The sequence below is a fragment of the Drosophila mauritiana genome, chromosome 3R, assembly GCF_004382145.1.
Source record: "Drosophila mauritiana strain mau12 chromosome 3R, ASM438214v1, whole genome shotgun sequence".
In the NCBI taxonomy this organism is placed as follows: domain Eukaryota; kingdom Metazoa; phylum Arthropoda; class Insecta; order Diptera; family Drosophilidae; genus Drosophila; species Drosophila mauritiana.
The window spans coordinates 22,632,585-22,653,514 of record NC_046670.1 but is presented as its reverse complement, the minus strand read 5'-3'; the positions used below and the strand labels follow the sequence as shown (position 1 = coordinate 22,653,514).

The 20,930-nt window shown below is 41.6% G+C and overlaps 1 protein-coding gene across 10 annotated transcripts in view; it reads left to right on the top strand.

The window, feature by feature from the left end:
* The window catches only part of LOC117145138 (low-density lipoprotein receptor), a 31,917-nt gene extending 19,452 nt beyond the window's left edge, over positions 1-12,465 (top strand). For 3 of the 10 annotated variants that reach the window (XM_033310660.1, XM_033310659.1, XM_033310665.1), the window contains 8 exons: positions 1,711-1,833; positions 2,338-2,564; positions 3,659-5,056; positions 5,354-5,552; positions 5,774-5,875; positions 10,153-10,289; positions 10,360-10,506; positions 11,795-12,465. In XM_033310660.1, coding sequence (XP_033166551.1) covers positions 1,711-1,833; positions 2,338-2,564; positions 3,659-5,056; positions 5,354-5,552; positions 5,774-5,875; positions 10,153-10,289; positions 10,360-10,506; positions 11,795-11,836 — 2,375 coding nt within the window. In that variant the 3' untranslated portion in view covers positions 11,837-12,465. Of the gene's footprint in view, positions 1-1,710; positions 1,834-2,337; positions 2,565-3,658; positions 5,057-5,353; positions 5,553-5,773; positions 5,876-10,152; positions 10,290-10,359; positions 11,025-11,794 lie in introns of those variants that run through there. The other 7 variants (XM_033310661.1, XM_033310666.1, XM_033310664.1 and 4 more) reach the window with 5 other exon arrangements.
* Positions 12,466-20,930: the final 8,465 nt, after the last annotated feature.

Genomic DNA, 20,930 nt, shown 5'->3' with positions numbered 1-20,930 from the left:
GAAATGATATTGGATAATTGAATTTATATCAGGTGGTGCATGGTGTGCGGGGCAAACGAAATAATCGAAAAGTATTTTCAACTGAATATGAACGATGCTTAACAGAAAATGATTTTAATGCTGGAGCGAGCTGCCATTTAATTATGAAAAATGTAAGAGCAAGTCAACTTATCCAATAATTGTGAGGAAACCATATTCCCTGAAATGTAATTCACTGGACACCCAATGGAGCAATTATAAAATAAAGCTAGAACTGCTGCTATAGATTTAAAGGACATTTATGAAACTCATTAATATATAGGCATATACATAGACATATGAATCAATAAAATTTACTAGAGAAATTGCTTTGAACTTATACTTCGAATTTAAATAGCAATTTTGGGGCTAAAAGTATAAAAGCTAAGTATAAAAATAAATTACCAAAATTATGTTAAATATTTCCGAGGCATCCTAGCAATTTCAGTAAATATTCAGCAGGCGAACGACGAATAATTTTTGTAAGCTGGTCACAGTAAATTCCAATTACAGGCATATCACGCATACGACCCGTTGTACATGTTAAGCAACCGCCAAAAATGGCGAATACCAAGAAGAGAATAATAATAAATTAATTTATTTGCAACGATGTCAGAAATTTCCGCCGTACGCTGTGCACGTGTAAACGGTAAACAAATAGACGGAATGAAGGAAGGATGGGAAACAGAGGAGAGGAAAGAAGGGTGGAGGTAGACAAAATGCCAAAAAGCATATTCAAATGCGTGGCTCAACCATAAGATTTTATTGCTAACACACTCACACACAGAGAGAGTCACCGCGGCGATGTATGTACATAATCATATCAGGGAAAATCACTCCCACACACACACATACACGGCGTGAAACAAAGGACCGTGTAGTAGGCAATGAAACGGAGAAAGAAAGCGAAAGAAAGCACAAAAGCGAGGCGCCAAGAACTGGCATACTAATACGCATTAAGGGTTAAACACAAACGTTTTAATGCGCCAGTGTGTGTGCGTGTCTGTGAGTCTATGTGTCTATGTGTCTGTGTGGGTGTGTTGTCAGCTTTGTTTAATGTCCGTTCCTTTGGCAAGTATAACTTCAATGGAACTTTCCGAGTGTGAGTGTGTGCGATAATTGCTTTAATGCATACGCATGTGTGCGTTTTAACTTTATGGAGTGTTGGCTGATAATGTCTTAATTACTGCCTAGATAAAATGCCAACTGTTTAGCCCCCGAATGGTTGTTGGTTGTGCCAATGGGTGTGTGTGTGTGTTGGCATGACAACTATGTTTATCACTTGGAGAACGGTTGCTGCCCCACCCCCTCTTATACGGCAGCTGCTTATAAACTTAATTACAGGACATCCCTCGCTTGCCTTTAAGGAGCGCTTCCTATCTCATCAAGACCAAGTCCCATTAGCTAGGCAGTTAGTGGGTTTTTTCCGGGGCCCTTTATGAGTATAGCCTTGAAGAAGGTGCTCAGGATTTTATTACGTTTTTTACCCGTTCTGGGTGATATTTGCAAATGCTAATACAAGACTTTCTAAACCATTATTTGATATATTTAAAATAAAACAAAAAGGATTTTTCAAGATCCAATCTTAAATTTTCTTTTTCTAGGAATTACTTACGTATGAACAAAGCACACTATAGATTGCCTCTCAATGTATCCTTATATTACGTATTTCCATGATCTTGATCTTTTTAGGAAGCCAAACGTGTTCGCCCGAGGAGTTTGCCTGCAAGTCGGGCGAGGGCGAGTGCATTCCCTTGTCCTGGATGTGCGATCAGAACAAAGATTGTCGCGATGGAAGCGATGAGGCGCAGTGCAGTAAGCCATAACCGAATATTTACTAGCTTTCTGTTACCTGCTTTGCTTGGTGTTGGTTGCCGTAATAACTGAAATTATCGTAGATTTTGTACTGCTTCCCTTTGGTGTTGGTTGCTATTTATTCTTAGATACTGTAGTGCACTATTCCCTGCACTTGACTGTGCCATGAACACATGTCCCTGCAACTTGTGTTGTGCCATGGTGAAGCTCGTATGCAATAATGTACAAATATTTACGCACACACAAAGGGGAAACACTTTGGTTTTCTGTGTGTGCGCTGTTTCTGTTGCCGTCACTTTCACATCTCGGCCTTCTCTATATGCTTACTTTGTTTGTTGGCAATTTTTGTAATGGTGTTGGCTTTTCCCAAGCCTCAAAGACGTGGTCTTTGCGGTTTAAGCTTTTCCTCATCCCATCCATGCTCACACTAATCACAATCAACAAATCCTCCCGCCGATAACCCATAGTGGAATTAAGCTAATCATAATCAATGTACTTTGGCAGATAGGACATGTCGCTCCGACGAGTTCACCTGCGGCAATGGACGTTGCATCCAGAATCGCTTCAAGTGCGACGATGACGACGATTGTGGTGACGGATCGGATGAGAAGAACTGTGGGGAGAAGCCGAAATGCGGATCCAACTCCTTCGAGTGCAAGAATGGACAGTGCATTTCCAATCTATGGGTTTGCGATGGAGATTCTGACTGCAGAAATGGGGAAGATGAGATGGTAAGTTAAGTAAAATAACACACAAGAGGAAACGCAGAAACCGTGCCATTTGCTTTGCAAGATATATAAATTTTTTTGCCGTGTAAAGCCCGGAAATATTTTTTCCTACCTTCAACTTGCAATGAAAATTGATATGAGCACATTATCAAACCACATACACGCACACATGCACATGCACACAGACAAATGGCAAGTTGTTTAACAGCCCTCGCATATAAATATGTATTTATATGGAGCGAGCTAGGAAGCATAAATTATGCAAGACGCGAGCATTATTCAAAACTGGCAACGACGACGAGGACCATGTCGGCAACTGTTTCCCATAAACATTTATATGTATGACGCATGGCTTTTGTTGTCCGTAGGGTGGTGCCCGAAATTGCATGGCTCCAAACAGCAATAAAAACAGTGCTGAAACTATCCGAACAGATCGCAAAAAATACTCTTTTACGAATTTACTCAGAAAATATTTTGTAGTAATTCTTTAAGGCAAAAAATCGTATTAAAATACTTAAACTGTTTGATTGGCAACAAAAAATAATTGTTAAAATGTTTATTATCTTGCATCACAGAAACATCACACGTGATCGAAACACAATATAAAAACCAACTTAAAAATTGCACCTTTAAAAATCCGATTAATTAAATTCGTAAAAATAAACGGGCTATTTACACACAAGTACTCCTCTTCACAAAGCGTATAGAATGTGGAAAATGCTTTCTGGCATCTCCTAAAAGTATGCAGTACAAAAAATGCAGGCAATGGCCACAGGGACCTCTATATAAGTGTGCATGTACGTATTACGTACTACGTATGCTCTCGTATGTATGTGTGCGTGCTGGTGCATAAGGGCTTTGCGTATGCGAGAGTGTGTTTGTGAACCGGGCTTAGCTGCCTGAATATTTGGTTGGCACTTAACAAGAAAAGCAAGCTGTTGTAGCAGCAGTAAAGTTAACTTCCTTTATCCTCGCCACGGGTAGAGATTCATCTTTTAAGGGACGACCTTGTGAAAAACTTAAGCATTAAGCCCTGACTTTTAAGCAAGCTAAATTTTGAAAGTACTCATTCTATCTATACAATCATTCACTTTTAGCAAAACTGCACCGTCAGTCTATTGAACTTCTGCCAAGCGGGAGAGTTCCAGTGCTCGGATAGAATCACCTGCCTGCACAAATCGTGGGTTTGCGATGGCGAGGCAGATTGTCCCGATGGCGAGGACGAGTCGCAGTCCAACTGCGTAAAAGTGTCCTGTCGTCCGGATCAGTTCCAATGCAACGATCACAGCTGCATTGCCGGCCATCTGACCTGCAACGGGAAGAGGGACTGCGCGGATGGCAGTGATGAAATTATGTGCGCCATCAGTGCGACGCCAAGGACTTGCAATGCCACCACTGAGTTCGACTGCGGCGGTGGTCTGTGCATCCCGAATGCCAAGGTCTGCAACCGCAGGAAGGACTGCCCGAATGGCGAGGATGAGCCGGCCGGAAAGTGTGGCATCAACGAGTGCTCCTCGAAGAACGGTGGCTGTATGCACCAGTGTGTGAATCTGGAGGTGGGTTACCGCTGCGAGTGCCAAGATGGCTACAAACTGGCCGCCGATCAACATACCTGTGTGGACATCGATGAGTGCGAGACTCCTGGCATTTGCTCCCAGGTGTGCGTCAACGAGATTGGAGCCTTCAAGTGCGAGTGCGAGGCGGGCTACATGAGACTCCTGAAGAATCACACTAGGTGTAAGGCCAGCGAAGGACATGCCTCGCTACTTCTGGCCAGGCGCCATGATATCCGAAAGATTGCACTGGATCGACCGGAAATGACGTCCATAGTGAATAGTACAAAGGCAGCCACAGCATTGGACTTCGTGTTCCGCACGGGTATGATCTTTTGGAGCGATGTGGCCACCCAGAGTATCTACAAGGCGCCCATTGATGAGGGTAACGATAGAACGGTGGTGCTGACAAAGTCCTCGGTGACCTCGGATGGCCTGGCTGTCGATTGGATCTATAACCATGTCTACTTTACGGACACTCATAAGTGCACCATCGAACTGACCAACTTCGAGGGCAGCATGGGCAAGGTCCTGGTAAAGGACTCCCTTGACATTCCGCGCTCCATTGCTTTGGATCCCATCGAGGGCTGGATGTACTGGTCCGACTGGGGCGCCTCTCCGCGCATCGAAAGGGCGGGTATGGATGGCTCCCACCGCACTGCTATCATCACCTACGACGTTAAGTGGCCAAATGGCATCACATTGGACCTGGTTCAAAAACGCCTATACTGGGTGGATGGCAAGTTGAACACCATCTCGTCGTCGAACTACGATGGCTCGCAAAGACAGCAGGTTCTCTACTCCAGCGAATACCTGCGACATCCCTTCTCGATCACCACCTTCGAGGACTACGTCTACTGGACCGACTGGGACAAACAGGCCGTCTTCAAGGCCAACAAGTTCAATGGAATGGATGTGGAGCCCGTCACGGCGACGCATATGGTATGTGTATTTCCCAAATTGTTTCTTTTTAAGATTACATATATGAGGAATTTTGCAAGTTTTGAGTTATCATCATTACTGCCTGCGATGATAAGACACTTCCTATTACATTTTCGGAGGAATGAGACCTTAAGTACATATGTCTGATTATATGGTATCAAAGTCGTCAGTTGGGAATTATGGTAAATAATTATAAGCGACTCATTCCAAGGACAATGAATTTTAAATTATAAATAACATATAGATAAAAAAAACTTATTTTATACAAAAAAAAAATTGTACCATTTCTATTTCTAGTTGGAACACCCCATGGTGGTGCACGTTTACCATCCGTATCGCCAACCGGATGGTGTGAATCACTGCCAGTCGGTGAATGGCCACTGCTCCCATCTCTGCCTGCCAGCTCCCAGGATTAACGAGCGGAGTCCTCGCATATCCTGCGCCTGTCCGACGGGCCTGAAACTGATGCCCGACGGGCTAATGTGCGTCGAAGATCGTAAGTAGATTTCACTGTGTCCTTTGGGAATTTTACGGCGGATTTCGTAATTGCATTTGAACATTCCGCCGCGATGGCACCGCTTTGCGGTTCATCTGGCCAACGGTGAAAAACCTGCGGTTGCGGCCTTTTAAGTGGCCATCTGCACTGCGCTTTTCATTGAATTGCATTTCCACCTTTTCGGATTTCATTATACCTATGAAATAACCCTTTGTTTGTAGTGCGTATCCCAACTGTGAGTCCCACTGCACCGATGCACCGGACAATCGAACAGTCCAACTCAACCACAAAACTACCTCAAGATGGGTACAGTGAAACGCCGGGTATGCGACACTTTTCTTCGAAACTTATGGTGGTGGTTATTTGGGTTAAGTAGGGTTTGGCAAAATTCCAATAACGTAAATATTAAAATAAATTAATTAATATAGTAATTAACTATATTTATATTATTGAAATTTACGAATCCTGCGATTTCAAAAGGGATAGAAATTGGTGTCGGTTTTATCTAAGCTTCTCTGTCTCATTTACTCTCATGCTTTTATGTCCCTGTGAGCATAAATTTCACCTGTGTTCTTCCATGTTTTAATTTCATTTGACATTTTTTGCGACAATTTTTCGAGGAACACTTACGTGTATATACAGCCATCGTCATCATCATAAATCAACATCAATGATATCGACGTAATCACTCAAAATGCACACGCTAACACACACACACACATTTTCACACACGAACTTTAACCCCAATACTCATGCAAAATGCGGAGCGTAAAACATAAATATCGGGCTCACACACAGTGCAAAAACCACAAAAGGGAAGCATTGGTGACATGTTTAATGGCAACAGGAACACCCAGATTCCCACCGACCGATTCCCTCCGCCGACTTAAATCCAGCATAGCACTTGCCCGAGCCCGGGACTCTGGGAGTCCCAGGACCAGAAGCAGACCCGGATCCGGGCGAATTTCTCCGTGCAATTTGCGAACTGCTCCCTGACAGACATGACATGGATTCGGATGGGAACGGAACGGAACCGAATGATGAACGACTGACAACCGCAACGGCAGCAGGGCAGTAGGAGCATGGCAGCATTTCAGCGGCAGTCGTCAACAAATCGCCATGAAATTAAATTGTACATAAGCAAAAGCAAGCGAAACACAAACGCATGCGGATTGATATGGAGCATGGCAAATAGTTTAACCAGAAATTCGTCAACCCCACTGCTATCAGCCTCATCCCCTTCATCATCCTCATCCCAGTCGCCAACATCGTCATCATCATCATCACAGCGATTTTGATCCTGCCAGCAAATTGGCACTGTCAACACCTCGAACTGTCGACATTGGGCAGAAATGTTTTCGTTGGCCATGTGGCAAAAGTGAGTTACAACCCATCTAGCCTGCGGTTTATCCCTTAAAATATGTCCCACCGCACAGTCCATTTCACTTCGTCATTCCAATGCCAATGTGGGTGTCCAGTGTTGTTGCTATTGACTTGGATTAGAATGATGGGGTCCGCTCCTCTTCTAAATGCCGTATCATTATTTTTAATAATCCCACATTTAGCAGACGCACTTTGATCATTGGCGAATGCGAAATTGTAAAGTCCTCGAATTTTAAGAACGAGCCCCAGCGGCACGAAATAAGATATTTTGCCATAGCAACCAGATTTTTTTCCCTATTTTTCGGGCAACAAATAAGGCCAATAAAGGGTATTTTCTCTGGTTCCTTGGGCATCGAAAAGATACTTGAATTTTTAACGAGAACAAATATGCGTTCTTGTTATTTTTCGAAATATTTTATTAAGGAGCTTTTGCGGCAATCAATTTGGTAGAAGAGAGAAACTTCTTATGCAATTAGAATAGCAAATTAGTTGCCCACAAACGAAATGAAACAAATCCCCTATATTCTGAGCTCCATTTTTAATCTCACTCGTTGCCAGTCGTTATCCTCTTTCGTTTTCCTGCCGGCTTAGAAGTGAAAAGTGGCCAAACTTCCGGGAGCTTTAAAACGTTGTCATGCCTACAGGGTGAAATCAAGTTTCCTGGAAGAGCTTAGCAAGAAGCCCACACAATTGCGCCTAATTACGCCAATTTGAAGAAGTCATAGTGGCGGTCCTTGCCGATGGGCCAAGACGCGGTTGAAGGTCGAGGAATCTGCGCTCTTCTTCTGCTGGCAGCAGATGAAAAAATCTGCAACACATTTGCGGCCAAAGAATGGCGACAAAGAGGGCTTAAGCAAAGTTTGCCGAGAAGCGCGGGTCAGTAAATAACTATAAACTAGTTAGGGACTATTTCAATTAGATGGTCCAGTCCGGCATAACTGCAATTTCAATTAGCGGTTTGTGCTACTTTCTCTATGGCCATCTTTGCCCACTTCAAATTGCTTAATTAAGCGCAGGCAAAGTTTCGCAAATACCCCAGAGTCCAAGAGAGACATATATACGCACAGAGCAGGGCAGCGAAAAGCCAGGGTGAAATCCAGATGGACAGAGCTCCCCAGTAACCATAAACTTTGAGCCGTCGAAGTAACGACTGCGTTTTTAATAGCCAGCCACACCACGGCGGGAAAATCGGGCGAAAGCGAGGAAAACTGGGTGAACAGCTGCTGCTCCTTGCAGCATTTTATGACTTTCATTTGCCTGCACCTCGGTCAGTCCGAGGTCCGACTCGGTCGGGCAAATTGTTATTGTCCGCCTCTAACTTTACTGCATATTGCCTCCGAACTGAAGACAACAATTGGGGTCGAATACTAACAGGAAAGCCGCCATTTTGTTTATTTGCCGCAACATTTTTGACTTTTCCGGCTGCTTTTTTTTTTTTGTGTTTCCGTTCAAAACTTTGAAACTTTTTTTTATTTGGTCTATCTAATCTGTTTACAACCCCTCTCGGATACCCAAAACAGGTGACGGAACATATTTTATGCGTTTTTATTTCATTTGGGAGTGAAAACGGTGGCACGGCAGCCATTTTGTCGTACTTTTTATAGCACTTCCGGTGTCGCGGGATCTAGGGGTTCCGGGTGTTCCGGGACTTCCGAGCACCTGCTATGCGTTATCCTGAGTTGGAGTTTCGAAATAAATATGAGAGCACATGTGTGGGATTATACAAATGGGCGATGAGGCATAACTCACTCTTATACATCTGCATGTTTTCAGGTCGGTGTGCGTACGTGTGTGTATGTGTGTTGGAAGCACGGAAATTGCATTTTGTATAGATTAGAAGTACGCAATCATATGTGACATTTATAGGCAAGCATTAAACCAGTCGTTAGAGAAGTGGATGGTATATGGCGTAGAGAAAATGGAAATTTTGTGAAGCACTTTTGCGGTAGAGAAATAAATTAATCTCTTTGAAATAGGTCAAACCATTGGGGAATACGAGTTCCATACATGTATATCTTTTCAAAATATAAATTCAAATAAGAGTACTATTTGAGCTGAGTAAATTCGGAATATTATTTATTTCATTTGAATTAATTGATATTTTAGTTATAACAAAGCACAATTCCTCCTCAAGGAAATGCAAAAAAAGAAGTCTGAAAAAGTTTAAAAAAAATTATAAAGCAACAGCTGTTGGGAATTTCATGGCGTCTTCGCCTCGGAAGAGATAAACAACCACACACTTAAACCGAAAGAAAATCGTGCAATTAATATGCCAGAGCAACGTGCAACTTTTCAGATGTTTACCCTGCCATTTGACTGTCTGTTAATGCCACAAAAATAAATTTGCAGCTTCTTAACGCGCCTACGCCGAAATTCGCCACGAATCGATGCCGCACAGCTGTTGCCCCGCTATCAACTTTTAATGATAATTCGTTGCCACACGCTCTCGAGCGAATCAAAAAGTCCTCCTTGTGGACGGACACTCGTAGAGCAGAAATTAATATCAACAGCAGAAGTGGGTATCCTTGGAGGAGCAGTGGGATTTATGCGGCTGGTGGGTGGTGGTGAGGATGGGAAGAACTTGGGGACCCTCTTAAAAAGCGACGCATATCCTTTGCCAGACGAACGCGCGCGACTCTTGCGCTTAACTTTGTGCGCTTTTTTCTGCTGTTGAACAAATTCTAAACGGAAAAATGTGAAAACGAATTATGATGGCAGCGGAAAAATCCTACAACTTCCTGCCAGGACAACAGCGAATAGCAAAAGGCAAAAGGCGCCGAGTAAAAGCGTACAGCAGCTGACAGCAAAACCAGGGAAACCCCGAAAGCGGAAACATTCGCCACGGGATGTAGTCGTCGTCGACAAAGCTCTCCTGCTTTTCCTATTGCCCCGCAAACTCACAAAAAGACAACATTTTAATTATATTTGGCCATAGGAATTATCAAATTATGGGTAAAAGCTGAAGAGCTGCGGGAGGCATATTTTATTAATATTTTGCCTTTGATATTGGAAATTGTGAAATGTTCGCGGAAGTTCAAATTTTCATCATTAATTGGTGGTAATGGTTTCACTTTCTGCACATGTATTCAGTCTGTTAGACAACGTAAAATCTTTGAAATAATCTAATACGTACATGCTTGTTTTTGTCTGGTTCTATATGTTTTTAGCTCGCATTTTCTAATTATTTGACTTTCGATTACATTTTCTTTGCTTATAGTTGGAACAAAAACTGAAAGCAACCGCACAGACACAACTAACCAGGTCCACAAATCTGATGCCAAATCAGAAAATGATTACGTCGGCATAGCCTTGAATGTGATAGCCAGTTTAGCGGGCACAGCTTTGGTAGCAAGCGTAAGTTTAAATAATTGCAATCAAATTATAATGGTGTATACTAATATTTAATCATTTTAAAACATAACAGGTCATCTTTGTCGTATACCGACGCTGCACGCGCGCCGTGAACTCGATGAACTTCGAGAATCCCGTCTACCACAAGACCACGGAGGACCACTTCAGTCTGGAGAAGAATGTGACGCCACACATGTTCGCCACTGCCCCGGATGAGGAGGTAAGCGGGTCGGCCCCACCGATGGCCACGAATCCTAACGATTTTAGCTATGTCAGATTCTAGGAAGTGTTCTAGGCAGCTAGTTGCTAAGTTAATGTTGTACATAGGTGGCTTAAGTGGTCGTATCATAGTTGTATCTAGTGTTAAGTTGATGCAAATAAGTTTAGGCATAAGTCCCCAAATTGTTGTGAATGTCGTAGCCAAGTTATCCAATTTTAACCGAATTCATTTTTTCAATTACTTTAATCTGAAATGCCGCGAGTGAAACGAAACCGCAGTCCCAATTTAGATATTAATAAAAACGGTAAGTTGTGGTCACAAAATCCATATTAGAACATTATTGCCGTATTGTTTTACATAATTATTGTCTCGTGCAATTTAATTATCATTTTATTGGCCTTTAATTTAATTTAATTTACCATCGATTTGAGCGTGGCAGCGCCCGCTTTGAAATGCGTGCTCTTTGAATTTACTGCCCGTGGGTCTCGCTAATTGCAGAGCTGCAAATGCAATCAAAATATGCATATCAATTGGCCAATTAACTAAAAGGCCAATTAAATGGCGTCAGTGGAGCGTCAAAATGTCCCACAGCCCGACAGCTGCCCAACTAAAATATAAAGCGACTCACTTTGGCAGCACATTTTACTAAAATGTTTCAATTAAATTAGCGTTTTTTCCACCTTGACGCATTTTTGCAGCTGCTTCGCTGCCAATTTTAATTAAAGCGGTTAATTAATAAATAAATAAAAAATAAGACAAATCCGAGCGGAAACCGACAACAATGCATAACAATAATTACGCAAAATTAAACAAAATGGCATTAAGAGAGATTTTCCGCGCGCCTGGCAACCAATAAATAACATCAAAATTTGCATATAAGCAAGCAATTTTGGTGGCTGCAAATTCACAAGCCACAAGCTTAGCGGTCGGTTGTTTTCATTAAGGTTTATAATTAAAGTGTTCGGGGTAAATCTCTTTTTTATTGCCATTTAGAAGTGATTATCATGTGGCAAAAAGTTTATAAAAAGAATTTTTTTAATCTAACTAATAGGATTATTTTGATTTATTTTCTATAAGCGGAGATTATCTTTGTTTTTTAAGTACTATCAACAACAATTGCAGATAGATTTATATTGCTCAATTTTTTATAGATTTTTCTGTAAGAGAATAAGATTTATTTTATATTATTTATTGAATTTTTTTTCCCTGTTTTTATTATATAAATTATTATAAAAACACGCAATATTTAAACTTTACTAACTAAATATTCTCTTTTAACCCCATTTAGGCCAACAACCCCCTCTTCCAACCTGGCACCGAATGTGTTTAGGCCAAAGACCATCTTAACTGCATATCCTGCTAATTTTGGCCGGCTGACCGCGAGCATCCACAAAGCATCTCCTAATATTAATTCCTTGTTGGACCAAGGCCCTAAAACTGAACTATTGAGTGCAAGTTTTATGTGAGAAATGCGAAGAATATGAAACTTATGTGTAGCAGTAAGAATAGAAGAATGCCAAAAAGAAAATAGAAAAGACAAGAACGACATGAGCATGGGGAAATTGAAAATACTCAACAAATTCAATTTGTTGCCTAGTTTAAAATTTAATTTAAATGTAACAACACTAAACACACGCACACATATACAGATAGACACAAACACACACTCACACCCATAAACTAATAACAACGTAAAACTTTTCTAGGCGCAACGTTTTGACATCAACTAACGTCGCACCCACGCACACGCACACAGACATCAACGCATATCCTTCCACCCACACGTACACTCTCTCACACACACACACAATACACGAACACACATATACACACAGAAGCCCAGAAGAACTCAGAGAAGGAACGAGCCAGGATTCAGAGCCAGAAGTCCAACTTTCCTTTCACGTCCATGAAATCAATTGTAAAAAGTTAAGACATTTCGTTGAAGTTTTGGTACCAAAAGAAACATTTTGTGAAATCGAAAAAAATAGGGATAATAGCTAAACTAAAACTGTTTATAGACCTAACAATTATTGTGATTAGGTATAGTATATTTTTTGTTATCAAGGAATTAATAAAAACAGTTATTATCTTGAAAGTAAAGTTTTTAGCACCAAGTTGGATTACTTTATAGCAAAATATTTGAACAAAACCCCACTGTAAATATATAAATGGAAAAAATCTAAAATATTTAGACAAAATTTATAAAGAAAATTAAGATTTTTAGAGTACTTGAAATTTTATCACCTACATACGTTGCTCCGTTTTTCTTTCTTGGGTATTCAAAACAATTTGCTGTGATCAGTTTAAAAGCATTAAACCTGCATTAAATCTTCTTATTCGTAGTGATTTTACTATTCTTCTCATTTATTTAGTGTATAAACAAGCTTTCAATCATTTTAACTTATTTACGAGTTTACACAGCAACAAACAATTTTAATGTGTATTGGCAATTTTTGGTTCCTGTAATATGTATTTTATTTTAGGCATGAAAAGTATTTGCTTTAATGCTTTTTTGAAACAAAATATTAGCTAACTATAAATGGTATGTGTGAAAATTTGAATAAAGCTGTTTACGCTAGAAAAAACAGAATTATATAGAATATTTTAAATTAAAGTTTATTAATAGAAATAAAATGGAATTTGAAAACATGAAATATGAGCTGTTTTTACTTTTTAGTTCAAAAACAGCAAGATACTGTGACTTCTGCACATTACAAATCAACCGACTACGATTATCAATCAATGGCATTCGATTAGTTTAACTGAATTATCATTATCAGCGCTGATAGGCATACCCGTACATCATACAAGCCAGAACCGTGAAGCCAATCGTGTTTACACATTGAGCCTGATTGCCCGAACTTAATAGCCGCAATGCCAACACACAGTTTTGACTTTTGCCGGCTCACAAGCACACACACACACACACATGGGCACGCAGCCATGAATTATTAAATGCTAATGGACAACTACGGCAATTATTTCACATGAGAGGGCATCAATACGTAATGAGCTACGTCCGGATCGAAGTTCGAGATCGAACAGCCATCAATGGGCGGTTTTTGGTTGCTTTTCGGCCAGGATAATCGCCAGTCTGTGCAAGGACAGGTTTTAATTTGATCCCAAAGTCAGCTTATCGAGCCTCTCTATGTTATATATATATGTATTTAACAGGCTACAACTTTTGTTTGCCTAATTTATGGCTGGGAATTATCGGTGTGGGGAAAGTGCGACGCAGCGATTTCCGGCGAATAAATAAGAGTTTTATGCCTCTCGGGGTGTCCTTAATGTTATAATTTATGTAGCGCCCTCGCAAGCAGGACGACATTATTTTTGTTTATTGCCTGCCGGACAGGCGGCTGTCAGCGAAATGTCGGCATATTGTGAGCGGATTTCGGCAGTCGCATCGATTTGAATCGATTAACGTGCTGCACGGCTCACGTTTGCCATGAAAATAAAATGTAAATAAAAGGCGACAGCGATGGCGATGGCGACGGCGACACATTTGACACAAGGCACCGATAACTTTTTCAATTTAGATATGATCCCGAAAGTATGTCGCAAAACGACTCGGATAATCCCAGATCCAATGGGCCAGGTGGTATCCATGCTGCTTTCCATTAGCAGTATGCGACCAAAACCAAATGGCAAAACACTGTTCCTTGGCGCCGCGCAGCTCCCCATTTTCCCCAGCAAAGTGAAATCAACGAGGTGGGTGGAGTGGGTTCGGGTGGGTGTGGATCCCCCCTTTTGCACATAAAGGCGCACGGAATAAGCGACTCGGAGTGTGCGAGTGTGTGTGCTTGGGGGCGCAGGGTGCCAAAGGATGAAAATCTGCAATTCAGCCGGAACATAGCATACATTTTGTCGTTTTGCCAGCCGCAGGCGGCCACCAAACAAAAACCCACACAAACCGCTCAAAGTCGTGCACTGTGAAACATGAATAGTGTCCGTTTATTTTGTATACTCGCAAGACTTTAAACTTGTGTTGCATTTCGCTGCGTGTATTTTCGAAAAGCCAATGAGCCTCGGCAGTTGGGCAAAAGAAATAGAACGAGGAAACGTGGCCAGAATTGTGTGTGGCTCGAAGGGATGTGGATGAGGATGTGCATATGGAGTGGAATGCGGGGGTGGAGTGCAACTGAGCGACAACTTTGTGCAACTCCTGATGCAGGAAACATGGCTGTCATTGGTCACGGCGACGCCACTGTACCTTGTTAGCGATGCGCATCCAACGATAACTTTCCCTCTCGGTTTCATTTTTGTCGTTTTATTCCTTTTTTTCCTTTTTTGACTGCCTCTTGGGCTTGTGTCCTTTGTCAAATGAAACTGGAAATGCAATTGAGTTTCACGTTCGAATGAGATGTGAAATTGTCGTCTAAAATGGTTCTTTTATGAAAGCCCAGCTCGCGGTTTTCATGGCAACACAGCTTTTTGAACAGATATGGGTTTAAAATTGTACAGAAGCAGCCCACATGGTCTTGAGTTTACTTAATACAACAAAGTAATTACAACTCAAGACTATAGGGGCTCCACTTTAAGCCAATAAGGATCTGCGATGTACTGCTCTTGCAGCGACTGTACCTGTGTCGCCATTTGGTTATCGAGAGTGGCAAGCGGGGGAACTTTAATTACAGGCCAACTCCACTGGCCACCAGCCCAGCGAATCCATTGCAGCCGAAAGGACCTCGCCATGTTTGCACATCCTTGCAGTTCTTGTTGCTGCTGTTGACGATGCTGTCGTTGTTGTTATTATTGCCAGGTTATCCTGGGGCCAATTGCATGGCACATGCACACAAGGTTAGTAGGCAAGTTCACAAGCCAAATATGCTGTGCGTATGCCATGGAATGTGGGTGGTGCTGCAGTGGGTGCTGCAGGCACCAGGAGGAGGATGATGAGGTGGAGCAGAATGCACCGCTGTAGCCAGTGCGTCTTACACGCAGCAGGACGTTGCTGGCTTGTCGGTCGAGTTGTTTGCACCACGTCCTGAATAATGGATACGTTTCGTGCCACATTGAATGCCCAGCTGTGAGTGACATTGGCCGACGAGTCGGGGTTTTTCGGGGGCATGTTTTCGGAATTGTTAATGTAATTACGCCTGAGAGCCCTACGTTTTCACCTTTCAGGGGGCGCCTAATCAAAGGCAAAGTCGATAAGCATGTGGGAGTTTAAAATGGAGACAGACAATTTGCCTAATTGCCGTGCGAGAAACTCAGCTAATCAAGTGACGAATTCCATTGCATGCGAGTTTTACCCAAACAACTTTTCAGACGGTCGTTGAACATGAATAAAATTCATCAACTTCAAGTCGAAAATAAATCGGAAAAAAGCAAAAACTTAGAACAGGAGACAACAGAAGGACAACGGGAGGCTGTAAGCCGCTTTTGTTTGCCATGATAAAATGGCTACAAAATGGCGGCAGCTGACTTAACACTGTGTGTGACTCTGTGTTTGTTTGTGTGTGTGTGGGGGAGGAGTGCATGTGGCACACACTCGAATCCCGAGTCCTTTGGCCTTGGCGCAAAACTGTCGTCTGTCTTCTGCTCTGCGTGTGTGGCTTAAATTTCACTTTTTTATTCGCTGCCCTGGAAAAAGTTGTGCGATTTTCTTCCCTTCCCTTTCGCGCAAAGGTTGCCGCTCGCTGCAGGGAACATGAAAATTGATGCTGCATCGCAATGTAGAAAAAGTTATTACGGGGCAAAAAAAAAACGAGTTAATGTGTGAAAGCAAGCAACTGCGACCATGTAAATTGCAATTTATATTAATTAATGAACTGCAATTTGTTTAAAACTTGGGAAAAACGTTATAATTATGTGCTGATTTGACAAAGCTGAATATATAAAATTTATGTTTTTCTGTTTTTTTTTTTTAAATATTACCAAAAAAGGGAATTCAAGCAACTGCATAAAGCAAATCCTATTAATTTATTCCATTTTGTATTTTATATAATATGCTTTCGTCGACCACAACTTAATTTCATTTAATTTCTGCGCGTCTCTCGGCTTGTTTGCAAATTTTCAACTTGAAACGCCATCGCCAGATGCCGACTGTTCGAGTTCCCAGCGCAGCGGGCAAGATTTCTTTTCGCTTTTTCCGTTACTTAAAGCAAAAGCAAAAGCGAGGGGAAACTTAAAAGTTCACATTGCGGTTGGCAGCAGATTGCACTTTGTATGTGTGTGTGTGTGTGTGCGAACGTGTGTGTAAGCGAGTGTGTCCGCCATTTTGTTAACATGCTAACAAGTGTGCGTGACAGGATATGCAATGGCGATGACAGAATAGACAGAAGAAGACATCTGCCAGAAACGAAATGTTCGGCGTTTATGTTTTCGCGATTATTCAGTCTACTAAGAATAAAAATATCTAAATAATTTAGAAACACAACACACATCATATTTCGTATAATATATTACACATTCTCTATTCACTATTTAATTATTCCAACTCAACGAAACTACAAATGATTAGTTTACTGAATATACACATTTGAAATTCGTTCTCCATTTTCGAAATGTAACAAAATAATGGATTTGCTGGTCGAAAAATTCAATCGACCAAATTGTTATTTAATTAAGTATTATAATTGCTGACAGTGTCCATTGCTTTTGGCAAATATTGCGAAATATTTTTGTTCTGGTCAACCAATTAATGGCGAACAAACAAATCCGAACACTATTAGCGAGCACATGCGAATGGACGACAAACCAATTCGCAAATCGTGGCGTTGTGCTGCGAAATTAATTAGATCTAATCGAATGCCAGTGGTCTGCCAACATTCGTTTGCCAAAGTTATTGAAGGAACTCCCTAGCAGATGCGCTTAACTCGGCTGTTGCCGCAACACCCTATGCGATTTAAATGAGGCGTATGCTAGAATTATGGAGGATAAATTAAACAATATTATTATTACTTAAAACAATAGCCAACTGAATTATGCCCATCTTTTCCTACTATAATATCATCAAACAAAACAGTGAGTACAGGGTACATCCCAGTCGAGGCGTTGCCACACATGATGTTGCTGTGGATTTGAGTGCGTGTGGCAGCCTTTGCAAACAGCAAAAGCAGGCCAAGTCCAGCTTGCGAATGACAGTCAGACAGAAAGGAGGAGATATGCGAGATATGGGAAACTGGGAGGGGGAGGCTGGCAGGCGGAAACGGCAGGTGAATTGGCAGCCAGCACGTTTAATACCAAAATTGACATTAAATTGCTTGTGACCCGAATAGCAACCCAGTCAGCCAACCGCCCGCTGCCACTGTGCGCCCAGCCTCCAGGCTCTGTTATCGACTTTTACGACAATTCCAATAAAGAAACATTGCAGACGTTGTCCTGCCGCTCCTGTCCCATGCTTCTGATCCTGATTTTGACAGGGCGCAGAGCGGTGTCACCTGTAGTGAGCGGACGCTTACTCTATACAAAGTGAATTTGCTTTGAATTTATGAAGGATTTGCAGGGATACACTGGCCAGCAGATAATGAAGAACCACAAAGGCCACGGGGGAAGTGCGATTTTGCAGATGGGAAAGTGATTAAAAAGTATTTAAAATAAAATAAAAATGCAGCAAATATAATTTAAATATACGAAATATTTAGATGGGTATTTACTCCATAAATTTTCTTGTACCATATATACAAGCAATCAACTGACAGGTGCCAAAAAAATGGCACGCACCGCCTGGCAATATTATTTTATTATCATTTTTCCTGACTTACGCACTCACGGTGGGGGGACAAGCACAAGTTGTCAACAATTGGAGGTGCCACCCATCAGCCAACGGATCACCCGGGAGTATTGGCAGCCATTTTCGCCGAATGAAGTTGTTGATTATGTCGAATGCTGTTACACGTGGCTCTGCATACACTCGTACCTATCTACAACGAATGGCATACATACACAATGACGAGGACAGGAGGGATATGCACAGGATGAGCCAGCGATTCTGTATTGGCCCAGTCGGCATGAGTCTGGGATTTCCTCGCTGTCGCTGCTCACTTACGTGACGCAAATGTCTAACGTAATTGTCATAACGGCAGCGTCGGGACCACGGGGCGTATGACTATTTTAGCCCACAGAGCTGACAATGTGGAGGAGCAAGTCCCGAGGCAGACGTTGTTAAAGATCTACCAAACGAACCCGGTAAGGGACAAGCGCAGGAATATACACACACTCGAATCGAAGTATGCGGCAAAAAAAAGTAAACACAACGAAGCAGGAGTAAAACTAATTTAAAATGACCTTCGACATGTGGGCCAGTCGGCACAATAGTCCGGTCATGTTACAATGTAGTACAATATGTCTCCCTTGATGCGTGGGTGGTTGCCTTTTTCGGCCGCAATGTATTTAACTTTATTCCGGAGGGCGAGGGCAGCTACAAGAGTTATATGATGCCGAAATATTCGTTGACGAGCAAGGAACTAGTAACTTAAATCTAAGCTGTAGAGACTGGGCAATAAAACCATTTCGTTGATTAATGATGTTTCGTTTTTGTTATAATATATTAAATTATAGTTTAAAATAACTAATATATTCATATATTAATTAGATTAACTATTTGCGCCAAACTACACGTTCCAGCCTCTTTTGCCCACGCTTGTTTTTGTAGCCTACTTTTTGGGGCAAAACAGCAGGGACTGCAGTGCAGCAATTCGCATTCATAGAACAGTGCCTTCTTGAGAACCCCCGCCTGCGGCCAAGACAAAAACAGAATCGCCCGAATCCTGGCTTTAAGACTCATCCAGCTGCCTTTTAACATTTTTCCATTTCCCATCGTTTTCGGTGTTTTCGCCGAGCGCAGAACACCGAGTGACCAAACGGATGCCCCCGACCCACATTTTCCGCCCACCGTTTTTGCTTGTCCTATAATTTTTCCTGTTTTCGCCTTACTTTGCGGTGCTTTCCTCGCTGCTTTCCTCTACTTTGCTTGGCCATGCTGGCCTTAGTTATATTTTCCCTCCTTTCTGGTGGCTTGCTTTTGCTATTTTAGTTTTCTAGCCAACAAAACAAATTGAATCACGTTCGCCTAGGAGGAACGTGAGTATTTTATTTTTTCCGTTAAACATTTTCATTTTTCTTGCCCAAAAATGGATGATGCATATACGGGCAGACCGAAAACGTTAATACCCTTTGGCTTATATAAGAAAATCTGATAGGATTAGTACTGTTTACGTAAGCTTAATGTTTTGTGCTTTATGACATAGTAAATAAATGTGTATACAATTAATTGCATAAGCTTTTCCAAACAATCTTTACTAACCAGTAAATGGAATGTTATACTAGTAATTATGTGCACTTGTATCTTTATCTTTATATTCCTAAGCATTATCTTTGTAAACTAAAGTACATATAGAGTTAAAAATCGTTTAAAATACAATGCATTTTCTTCTATTCCAGCTGGTAGATATAGAGTGACAACTATTTTATAGATATCCCAAATAAGCACTATTGAAGAGTATTGAATAAAAACAATTTCTACAAAGTCCGATCTGAACTGGGACCTCAACGATGCAGGACGTTTTCCCCGATAATGATGCCGCTGAGCCATCGCATAGCTTTTACTGCTGTTTTCCGACTTGCCGTTGAGTGTTGGCCGCTGGAGCATACAAAACACAATCACTTTGTTGCTGTGTGTTTTGTTTTCCAGCGTTGTGTTGTGCTGTGTTTATTAAAAAGAGATTGGAGTGCAGAAAGATGCCCAGTTTTGTCATGGATGCCGAAGGACGCCTCTGCCACTGGTGGCCACTTGGGCCTACCGGCCGACCAGCCAACCAGCCGACCAAGCCAGCCATTCATCATCATTCCGGGCTGATGATTTTATTTTGATTCCGGAACGTTGTGGGATTACCAGGCTAATGATTTTATTATAGTTTTTCATACGGCCCTCGTCGAAATTTTGATTGATGGTTTGCCCACTGCCTCCGCAAGCGTTCAGATTGCAGATTCTGGTCTCATTGTCTTGACATTTAAGCGGCTTCATTATATTAAAAGCGAATTAATGTTGTCGCCATGGCATTGCGAGGACTTCAAGTTGAAACAAAATTACGCTTTTATTTCCCATTCGCAAGAATTTCATTTTCAGGCACCAACAGACGAGAGTTTTGCTCCTATTTTTGGTTTGGTGAAATTACATTTTTCTGAAAGCGAGACGAAGTTTCAATGGGCTTCAGAAAATTGTCGACGAATGCTTGAAATGAGCAAATTAAGACGGAGTGTTGGCAACTATTTGAGTTGTAAGCTAAGCTAAATTGGTCACTAAAGAGATTTTTAAGCATTGCCTAAGTTAAATTTACTATTTAAAATATATTAAATTATTTACTCGAAATTTTTCAAGCCACTTTTAAAGCAACCTATTTGGTAATAGCAAAACATGTAAAATAGGGCAATCCTTTGATCCTTTGCTTATCAGTAGCCCTTTCTTAATTTGTGTGCGG